Raw genomic sequence first — 12,053 nt, 5'->3', positions numbered from 1 at the left:
AGATTTGTTGTCAACCTATGAAGCCGCCTACTGTTTGTCTGATCCATTTTGATGGATGTAGTTTACCTGGTTTAGATTCTCACTATAGTCATGCTTAATATTAGGGGAGCTTAGATAATGTAACTGAAAGTCTGTCACACTAAGCCGAATGGAATCAGTTTCATTTTTCTCCTCAGTCTTGAGGTCTAATATTATTTCACGCGTTTTACTCACATATTTTATCCCTTTCTTTCAAATATAATTGATTTTACCATGATTTTGACTCCTTTAATATTTACCTTATCAATTTATCTCGCTGTAATGAGGTGGTATGCTAGTATGGGTTGGTCCACATTTTGTTCCAGGTTCTTTGTTGATTATAACTGATTGAATGACATAAAGTTGAACAGAATTACTCAAAATCCCGTGACGATCATCATCTTATAAATTATTTCCATTAGACATTGTATAGGTAATGCGACCAAATAAGAAGTTGAACATTTCCTGATGGAACTAATTTAACTTGGAAGTTTCGGTTAAATAAGTTATCAATAATTTGAACAACAGTTTAGTGTATTTTGAAAGCGATGACTTATTTCTGATACAGTTTATTGCTTTGAGATATTATCAACAAGGGTCGAACATTTTTTAGATCCATTATGTTTTGAAAAAAACTTATTTGAAGAGGTTAATTGGTTTAAACTTGTAATTTCCGTAGATGATTTGTGTGGAAATAGGATAGGTGTCCGTCAATTTATAGAGCATCCATTCTTCATTTTTCAATACGTTTGCGGTATCAAGCATTTTCAGACATTTTTCTGTTCGTCTATTGAGTGAGTGAGTTCTGCATATAAGAGAGTACTTTTCACTGAGGATTTCATTACATTCTGTGGCTTTCATTTTATTTACTTTTTTCATCCTCTGACTGGAGATGCGTCATAGTGTCGTGTTCACTGATAACATACATCAGCGACTTTATATGGTTGAAACGAAATCCCCGATGAAAATTACATTCTTATGTGTAGCACTCAATCAGTAACTCAGAGGATGAACGAGAAATGCTATATAATACCCTTCTATTGAATATTGAAAAAAGGATGGTTAATCTTACACGTTTATGGAGACTACTTTATAGGTTAACGTGTAATAAAGTCACTGTAATGCCTAATGAGAGTATGTCAGTTGGTTTTAAAAACTGGGTTTTTGTATTAGAATTATAACAAGCATATCGATTAGATCAGTCAGTTATGGGTTATGTTAAACATTTGTGGATTACTCATTTAATTCTTCAATAATCATCCACGTTTCTCTGTAATTTTCGCTATTGGTCCGCTCAATAAAACAAAATAGAACAAAATATGTTAGCAAGCAACATTTTTTTTCATTAGATTATTCCCAGGTTTCACTTTATCTCACTAACATTCATCTTGTTCTAGTGAATACGATGAGGATTTCGGATATTTTCAATCAAATTTTTCCATGCTTCATTCATATTTGATTAATGTCTATAGTGAAAAAAGAATAAAGATGAATTGATTTATGATTCCAATTAAAAACTCAACAATCTCCACAACCCTATACTGATAATTTTCATGTGCTCACTAGTGACTACAACTGGGAGGTGATTCTCGGAGTTCTAGTGGGAAGCCGTGACCACTGGAGTTCAACTGTGTGGGTTTTGAGGCAGTTACCCACCGGAGACAATGAAAGATGGTCGCGCAAGATCATGAATCAATTTAAGTTAGACATTAACACCATTGAATGCTGGTTTAGTGGTCTAGAGGTTAAGCGTTTTTGCGCGAGACCGAAGGTCTTGAGTTCGAAGCCTGCGTGCAGAATCATAGATGCGCAACTGCCGTTCAGTACTTCCAGGTTTTCAATGTTGATCTAACATTGGTCGGTTAATAATCCGAATTAAATATGGAAATCATCTTAATATCATAACAAATTATAAAAAATAGTATTGAAATGTGATCACTTTAAGCTTTTAACTTTCATTATATACTACTTAAAAGGAATTAGCTTTAAATTATTTTTAAATGATTTCAGTAAACAAGAAAATTCTAGAAAATCAACTTCCAATGGATTAGTGAATTTCAACAATGAATTAATTGATCAAAGTAAAAAAATTCCTGTTACTATGGCAACATATCCTACTTCAAATATACAATTAAATGATCATAGAAATGATATGAAAACTATGAATGTATGCTTTCATTATTTTTTTATTTATATTTCTTTTTAATGTTTGTTTTACCAATTTAATTTATAATATCAGATGGGTTTTTGTGAAGATTTCAGTAGTAAAAATAATCATATGCTCATTAGTGACTGACTTCAGGAGATATTTCCTGGAGTTCCAGTGAGAAGCAGTGACCAGTGGAGTACAACCAGGTCTTTTGTGAGATATCAACTCACTGATGACAGTGGTAAAATGTTTACTCAACTTCGTGGAGTGGTTAAAGTTAGACATTAACACCGTGGGATGCCGGCCGGCTCAGTGGTCTAGTGGTTAAGCGCTCACGCGTGCGACTGTTAAGTCCTGGGTTAGAATCTCGTGGGTCGGGATCGTGGATGCGCACTGCTGAGGAGTCCGACAATAGGACGAAACGGTCGTCCAGTGCTTCCAGGTCTAGCTTCAATTGACTCATGATTTCAGTTATAAAATTAATTTATAATAATTTACTTATGTTGTGTAAGTGTTGGTATTCTATGAAATTTTCCATCAAAGCTTTAAAATTCTCAGTGATAAAATCAACAGTATATAAACCGTTTCTTATTGAAGATACTTATAGTTTGTTAGTTCACTTAAAAGATGAATATAATTACAATGAACATGATTTACCCTTTCCTTGATTCGTTGACAGACAAAGTTAATTTCGATATATCTGTTGATTGATGCATTATTAAAGTATTATGCTTCTAAAAGGTTCTCTATCTTCCTTTATGTTTCGTTTGTCCAATATTTCAACGTCTCACTAGTTGAAATTAAATCGAAAGTTGTTCATATGCATTCATATAAAAGAAGAAATTTCGTGATGATTAAATGCTAGCTGAAGTTAATGTGGACGTTAATTAAGCGGATGGCAGCTTTGTTTTGTTCAGTACTTCTCACAGTTACAGGTTATTTTGTAGATAATGTTTGGTTTGTCTCCGTTTGTCGTTTTGTCCTCGGGCCTGAATAATATAGATTGTAAAAACTTGAGTGTTTATGCACTACGGCTTTAACTAATGGCCTTAATAAACTGTTTATGATCTTGGAGATGTTTTTTCATATAGGTTAGAAGTATGTGTTTGGTGATTATAATTGTTAATTTTGTGCTCAATAAACATTCCTTGATGAGGCTTTGTAAATATCTGTTCGTTCGAAATATATCTACTAGGTGTTTTCTCTTGTCTTCCCGTGAAATGGCAGTGTTGATTCATGTCTTCATTCTCTTGAACAAGGTTTGTACAAAGTTAATTTATGAGTCATTAAGTTGTTGCTGATGTAATTGAGTATTTGATCAATGTGGATTGGTTTCCGATAGATCTGTGTCTCCAGTTTTTCCGTGTTAACTTTGATGATCAATACATTTACGAATGGTAGTTTGTTGTCCGATTACTGGTAGAACTAAAGTTTTCAGTTTGTGTATTACTACCTTTGCAATTAATTAGGATATCGATGATCCCACAGGGGTTCCTTTTATTTGTTTTTATATTTAACCGTTGAATTAGAAAAAACGTTGTTAGACACAAATCAACTAAATCAATTAGGTTTGACTTTTCAGTTTAATTTGTTCTACATAGCTCGTGTCATTGACGAGAAGCAGGGATATGATATGCTTTGCTTTATCTGCGTCGATTGAGACGAATAAGACTGTAACATTGAAGGAAATCATTGGTTCTTCGTTAGCGATATGAATATTTTTGCTCCCGTCAAAAAACTGGGACGACTAAGCTCCACAATTAATTCATTCAGCCTCTAAAAACACCTACAAAATGTTCATCATAAGCTACATTTATTCCGAACCATCTCAAACTACATAACAAACAATCAAACAGATACAATAATGTTGAATATTGCACGCACAGTACATTGTAACCTAATAAACAAAACAACCAGAAAAAACAATTTAGTGTGCCAGGAGAAAAAAAGAACTTGTTCAAGCAGTAAAACATTTGTATTATAATAAGATGCTCAAACTTTAGAGGTGAAAAAGTTCCAATGTTTATTTAACCTTTGATCTCTAAAATTTCTTGTTGGGATTATCCTGAAAATTTCTCGCAATCGACATGACAAGCTCAGGAAACATTAAAGAGCATTTTATACAATCAGCGTTTGATTAGAAGTTTAGCTAGAAATATCGCGAAAATGAAAAGCCACATGCAGTAGTAGTATTCTAGAATTTTCAGGAAAACCCAAGGACTTTTAAAATACTCTAAAAACCATACATTTTCTGTACATAAATGAACCTTTGGAGTAAAGTGCTTCCCGCATATTTTGTGCCTTTTCTCTCGTGTTCAAGTCGCTGTGTAGTTCTAGCTTGGGGGTTACGAAACAAGCTTAGGATCCGAATATAGCGCACAATCAACAAGACGTATCATTTCTCTGAACTAACAGTTAATTCTTTAAGAGTCTATTGAGGTGATTTTTCATGATAACTGTTGCTGATGTTCAAATCTTCAAAACTACCTCGTATAAATTACCATCTTCTGTCCATTTAAAAAAGTTATTTCCAACAATATACCTCCTTCTCTAATCATTGTTTAATTTTTCTTGATCATATTGTTGATGGTTTTGCAAATTAATATGTCATATTTTATATTTAAGAATATGGTTAATATAACCTCAAGATCAGTACGTGTTGCTGGAGTTTTGTTAACTTGCTCGGGATTGATGCTTGAAAAATCTATCTTATCCATAAACTGAGTTCGGGGGTGTCCAATAAGTTAGTCATACTTTTGGTGACATATTCAAGTTTATAAACCAATAGTATTCTTGACAGCGTCTCTATCTGTCAGCATACGATATTCTTATGGAAATTCAGTAACGAATGAAACACAAAATCTCCTAATCCATGGAGAGAATGTCGTGAAGCGTAAAACAAGGCAGATCTGAACTAAGGTTACACGCTGAAAATTAATAATTTGTAATTAGACTGATTTGTTTATACTCAGGCGTTACTTCTAAATTGATATGGAGGTAAATATTCATTCTGTTGACCCAGTTGTAATCTCAATCCTTTTTCGGATTTAACAGTGAATATTGATTATATATCAGGTGTTAAGTTAGTGTACATTGAACATATTTCAACGAGAACGGTGAGTGCAAGATCACGAACTGAGCAACTAAACTGTTACTTCTCTACATCCAGAAAAATGCACATAACCTCGACGTTCTCCATTCATTGTTCACTATTCGTGATTGACATTTGGATATTTCCTTAATTGTTTTCATTGTCTTACTGAATTCATAATCAGTAGTATAATTAGATATTTTTGAGTAGATGATTTATTTTTATTATTGTCATTATATCTTAACATTTTAATTGACTTCTATATAGAAAATACTTTATGAATTTGATCAGGAAAAATCACGAAGAAAACAATCTGAACAATTGTGTCAAGATTTAGTTAATCGAATACGTGAATTAGAATTATCAGGTAAACAAATTACATTTATATTTCTTTAAAGTTAAGTTATCATTTAAACAGTTTGATAATTATCAGAAGGGGTTTTTTGTGAAGATTTTAGTAATTTTATAGTTGAGATCATGATTTAGTTGAAGCTAAACCACTGAAGAAAACCTGGAAGCACTGGACGGCCTTTTCGTCCTATCGTGGGACTCCTTATCAGTGCGCATCCAGGATCACGCCTCACGCGATTCTAACCCAGGACCTGCCAGTCTCGCGCCAGAGCACTCAACCGATAGACCACTGAGCTGGCCGGCATCCGACGTTGTTAATGCACACCGCTGAGGAGTCCCACAATAGGACGAAACGCCCGTCAAGCAGTGCCTCCAGGCTTTCCATGGTGGTCTAGCTTCAATTGACTCACGCTTTCAACTATGAAGATACTAAATCTCCTCAAAAAACCCCTTTCTGAGAATTAGTTCCATTAAATAATTTGCAATGCTTTAAATTGTTCACTTAATTATCTTACTATTTGTTTTAATGAAAATTTAAATCGATAACCATTAAATGTCTTCTCATTTCATCAATTTATACACTTAAACAAACCATTTTATTTATTTATTATTATTTGAACACAAATATTGCTGCAAGGGGGCACCAGATGTATAGACATCGCACAAAAAATTGTCATTTCATTTAATTGTGTTTCGGCTATGATACTGCTCAGGTGCCTAGACTGAAGGAGGTGGTTTTATTAGGGGGTCACACCCCGAGCCTTTGACCTAAAGTCCGATCCACACGGCAATGGAAAATCGTAAGGAGATTAAGTCCCATGGTAGCCAGTGACCAACAATGGGTTCATATGCCATTTTTTCCCTTTGGATTTTGGAGCCCATGTGCAGCACTGGTTTGGAATGAGGGTTTCCCAACTTCTCTAGGTGAAATCATCGTGTCCTCCAACCCGATTAAAGCACCAGGCATTCGCATTTCGTCCTCTTGATTTCGTAAACAACACACCCGTGGTGCGATAAGGCAGTGAGTAGGACTTGACTGGCAGAGACTGTATACGCGTGGCCATGTGAGAGCATCACGAGAGAGACAGCGGACTCTCCCTACTCTCGGCCATACCAGGGCATGTTATTATCAATACACTAGACAGTAGGGTACTTTTATAGTTTAAGATATTATGAATAGATTTTCTTCAGAGCAAATTATTTTATATTGTAATGCTATTCTCTTTTTACATTTGCAATAAAAGCGATTGATCAACATAAAGCTTTAAAAGTTACAGAAGAATTGAAACAAGCATTTACTACAGAACATCAAGAAAAATTATTAGTACAATCTCAATTAAAGATAATTGAAGTAAATTTAAAAACTTTTTATTACTTGTAATATTTATTTAATATAACTTACTTCCTTACTTACTTACAAACGCCTGTTACTCACGATGGAGCATAGGCCGCCGACCACCGTTCTCCAACTCACTCTGTCTTCGGCCTTCTTTTCTAATTCTATCCAACTTTTGTTCATTCTCCTCATGTCTGTCTCTATTTCTCGGCACAGTGTGTTCTTTGGTCTCCCTCTTCTCCTTTGACCTTCAGGATTCCATGTGAGGGCTTGTCTTGTGATGCGATTGGGTGATTTCCTCAAATTGTGCCCAATCCACTTCCAGCGCTTCTTCCTGATTTCTTTCTCCGCTGGAATCTGGTTTGTTCTCTCCCACAGTAACTTGTTGCTGATAGTGTCTGGCCAACGGATTCAAAGTATCTTGCGTAGACAACTGTTAATAAACACTTGTATCCTCTGGATGATGGCTTTCGTAGTTCTATTTAATGTAACTAATGAGTAAAAAAAGGCTTATAGAATGGAAAAATACTTTGAAACGAAACAAATGAGCAAAATCATTAGGAAAGAACTTGTAGTGTCGGTTGATATTGTTAAGTCCATATGCCTTACATACGAGGATAAACAGGATGTATATTTTGATAACAATCATTCATACGATCTAACTAGAGTCAGATTTAGGCCCCACAAAAATAGTGAGCCTCATTTGGAACACGTACCATTTATCTACAACCTAATTTTCTGGTTATGAAACAATTCCAATATGTTCATTTATAATAGAATGTTGACGTTGATCATTTTGTTTCAAAGAATAGTGAAAACTTTATTCCATTGATTTATTTAACTGTCATAGAACATCATATTATTTACTTACGCCTGTTACTCCCAATGGAGCATAGGCCGCCGAGCAGCATTCTCCAACCCACTCTGTTTTGGGCCTTCCTTTCTAGTTCTAACCAATTTTTGTTCATTTTTCTCATGTCTGTCTCCATTTCTCAGCGTAATGTGTTCTTTGGTCTTCCTATTCTCTTTTGGCCTTCAGGATTCCATGTGACGCATTGGGTAGCCTATAGCTCCTCCGGGGGCTACTGCCGGTCCCAAGCCGGGATAGAGAAGGAGGGTTAGGCATGGGGTTAGTGACCCCATCCCGTAGAAAACCAACCCGCTAAAAAAATGCTAACCAGAATAAAATTTTCAAACTTTAAACTACACGATTTTAAAGTTCATTTAAACTCATTAATTTCTCGTTTTCCTTTTGGGCTAGTTTTTATTTCAAGTTTAGTTTAAGATGTTATGAGCAAATATAGATAGTGACTAGCAGTGGAATCCAGAATGTGCGCTTCATCCTATCTAGGACTCGTCATCTGTGGATGTAGCTGCATCCCAGAGTTGATGTTCACTGAAGAATAAGAAGATTCAACTAGACAATACCAAATAAATTTAAACTTCACCCTGTTGCACAAGCAAGCGACTATCAGGACTCAGTAGCTAAGTGGATAACGCAATAGCGTTTGAAGCGAACGGTACTAGATTCAAGTCCAAGAGTAAACATCAACTCTGAGATGCAGGTACTTCCACAGATGATGAGTCCCAGATAGGACGGAACACGCGTCGTGGATTCCACTGCTAGCCACTATCCATCTTTGCATAAAGAGCTTGTGACTTCAGGCAATATCGAGGCAGTCCACACAAAATGCACATATTCTAATAAGAGACTGATTAATTGCAGTCCTAAATAACAATGGGAAGATACAAGTAAACAACACCAAGTGAATTTAAGATGTCCGTTATTGTAGTTATTTTCATTTAATCAAATTGATTTTATTCCAGGATAATCGGAAATCAAGTGTACTCAATATATAGTGGATACCACCGACTGTTTAGAAAAATGTTAAAAAAAAACAGAATATTTTAATGAGACTATAATTTATGAACATTTTTTTTTAGTGATACCAAAGTGCTTTTGAGAAACTTCAACCCCTTACTTAAGTCAAATTAGAGTAATAACTTCGTGTAAAGAATTGGGATTAAGAGTTAGAGCTAGAAGTTATGGTTAGAGATTAGAATTATGGTTTTCATCAAAAACCGATATCAGTTATAATGTCTAAAACGTATTAAATGAAGATTCGTTATCTTAAATCTAGTTGATGAGCAAGGTATTTCCTTCTTAACTAAATGGATTGTTCAATGTTTTAGTATCTATTAATCACCTTCTTTTTATCCTGTTCAAATGTTAAATTTAGCAAAAATTTAACGATATGTGCCAAATTGTTGATCATTTACGGGTAAAAGAAGATGCAGAAAAAGATCGATATGAACAAGAGGTACAGTCGATAATTGATGAATAAACAACTTTCATATGTTCTCTTTTCTTTTAAAAAAATGGCTATCAGTGTTCTGTCTTAAATTACATCTGAATACCATCAGATAGAATCGGTGGTCGTTTTTTTTTATTCTTGTATATCTGTCAGTCTCATTTGATCGATATAAACGATATCCTACGTCTAACGAAATAAAGCCCTATATGCTTTGGATGACTCCATAGTTTATTTTTGCTGAATTTGTTGTAAAGAAGTCAAATAAGGTAGGGATTATTTCAATTAGAGAAGAAGTATAATTGATGAGTTGATTCGTCGTCAGTCTATACAATTTCTTTATTTAATGTACATCTGTAAGGAAGTGGAATCGAAATTAAATAAGTTGACCAGTTAAACAATCAATCTGATTTTCTGACTTCATGATAAAATAAAACTGTTATAAAGTGTAATCTAATAGTATACGACTATTAAACGTTTGTTTATTTACTAACTTCAGTTTTTATGGTAGCTGGTTGAAATTAGATATGTATACCATGGGATTTCGGTTCAGTGGTCTATAGGTTAAATGTTCGCTTATGAGACCGAATGTCCTGGATTCGATACCCAACGGTGGGGTCGCAGATGGGAACTTTTGAGAATTCCTGTACAAAGACGAAACAACTACCCCGTGTTTCTTGGTTTTCAGTATTGGCCCAAGTGAGATTAGTTCGTGGTCTCAATAACATTTACTACAACCCCATACTGAAAAAAAACTTTCGATAATCTGTCTGTTATAACCTATTATTCCCGAAACTTTAAAAGATTATTAATAAGATTAGTAAAATGTATTGAAATATCATTCTATACTACTTATTATGTTTTTTTTTATTTGTAATACCTGGTTATTATTATTGACAGAAGGGGGTTTTTTGTGGAGATTTAGTATAGAACGAAACGGCCGTCCAGTACTTCCAGGTTTTCCCTGGTGATTTTGCTTCAATTGACTCACGCTTTCAACTATGAAAATACTAAATCTCCACAAAAAACTCCTGATAATAATAATAATAATAATAATAATAATATACTCATTAGTAACTGACTTCGGGAGGTAAATCCAGGAGTTCTAGTAAAAAACAGTGACCAGTGAAGTTCAGACCACGTCTGTTGTGAGATATCAACTCACTGAAGACAATTGGTGAACGGTCGCTCAATTTCGTTGATCGGTTGAAGTTATACATTAACACCATGGATGCCGGCTCAGTGGTCCATCGGTTAAGTGCTCTGGCGCGAGACTGGTAGGTCCTGGGTCCGAATCACGTGAGGCGAGGTCTTGGATGCGTACTGCTGAGGAGTCCCACAATAGGACGAAACGACCATCCAGTGCTTCCAGGTTTTCCATGGTGTTCTAGCTTTAATCGACTCATGATTTCAGCTGTGAAAATACCTGGTTGTGTTTTTTTTCTGTAATTACTCATAATAGCTGATAAATATTTCTCTTGATAGATTGAAAATTTAAACAAACTTATAATTGAAATACGCGCTGATAATAAAAATACACTGGCAAGAGCAGAAAACGCTGAACAGAAATTAGACAAAACCAAAAAATTGTTACGTAATCGTGAAGCAGAATACGAGTAAGTTGGAATAGAGGCCGAAACTGAGATAATTCGAATTATCTTTGAGAAAAATATCAGTTTATTTTTATGAAATATTAAGAAATGGTATTTCAAATAAAAATCAATCTGGAAGCGCTGGACGCCAGAGCACTTAACCGATAGACCACTGAGCTGGTCGTGGATGCGCACTGCTGAGGAGTACCACAATAGGACGAAACTGCCGTCTATTGCTTCCTGGTTTTCGATGGTGGTCTAGCTTTAACTGACTCACGCTTTCAACTATGAAAATACTAAATCTCCACAAAACCCCTTCTGATAATAATAAAAATCAATCTATTGTCTATGTAAATTGAAGGACTTAATCAACACTCATTTCCTGATGTTAGACATTAAAACGATCTCTCTGAAATCTAATCAGCAATGTAGTGATCAGATTTCTGAGATGAAAACCAACTTTTCACGACCATTTGACAAATTCGAAGCTTTTGAAACATAGTTTATTATACCAACTGCTCCATTATCGTTTAACATTATAGAATCTAATTATGATTTCTGAATAGAGCTACTGCAAACTGATAACAGCCTGACTGAACACTTCAAGCATGTGAAATTGACTATATTCTGTTATTTTCATGGTTGAAAGCGTGAACCAATTGAAGCTGGACCACTAGGGAAAACCTGAAAGCACTGGACGGTCGTTTCGTCCTATTGTGGGACTCAACAGCAGTGCTCATCCACGACCTCGCCTCGCGAGATACAAACCCAGGACCTATCAGTCGCGTGCGTGAGCACTTAACCGATAGACCAATGAGCCGGCATCCAACGATGTTAATGTCTAACTTCAACCGATCAACGAAATTGAGCGACCGTTCACCAATTGTCTTCAGTGAGTTGATATCTCACACCAGACCTGGTTGAACTCCACTGGTCACTGCTTCTCACTAGAACTCCAGGAAATGCCTCATGGAGTCAGTCACTAGTGAGTATATGATGTGGATGCACACTGCTGAGGAGTCCCAAAATAGGACGAAACGGCCGTCCAGTACTTCCAGGTTTACGATGGTGGTCTAGCTTCAATTGACTCATGATCTCAACTATATAAAATTACTAATAGCTCCACAAAACCCTCTTCTGATAATGATCATATGCTCTCTAGTGACGGAAACAATGAGGAATATCCTGCGAGTTATAGAGAGAA

The 12,053-nt window shown here is 35.4% G+C and overlaps 1 protein-coding gene across 1 annotated transcript in view; it reads left to right on the top strand.

Annotated features, from left to right (window-relative positions):
• The window catches only part of Smp_172210 (putative protein phosphatases pp1 regulatory subunit), a gene marked incomplete at both ends in the record, with an annotated part of 57,003 nt that overhangs the window by 18,222 nt on the left and 26,728 nt on the right, over positions 1 to 12,053 (top strand). The window contains 4 exons of the mRNA XM_018798008.1: positions 2,029 to 2,185; positions 5,526 to 5,625; positions 6,854 to 6,933; positions 9,186 to 9,271. Of these exons, the coding sequence (XP_018652993.1) occupies positions 2,029 to 2,185; positions 5,526 to 5,625; positions 6,854 to 6,933; positions 9,186 to 9,271 (423 nt within the window). The remainder of the gene's footprint in view (positions 1 to 2,028; positions 2,186 to 5,525; positions 5,626 to 6,853; positions 6,934 to 9,185; positions 9,272 to 12,053) is intronic.

Source organism: Schistosoma mansoni, chromosome 6, assembly GCF_000237925.1.
Source record: "Schistosoma mansoni strain Puerto Rico chromosome 6, complete genome".
In the NCBI taxonomy this organism is placed as follows: Eukaryota; Metazoa; Platyhelminthes; class Trematoda; order Strigeidida; family Schistosomatidae; genus Schistosoma; species Schistosoma mansoni.
The sequence above is the reverse complement of the archived record's forward strand: the minus strand, read 5'-3'. Positions and strand labels throughout refer to the sequence as shown.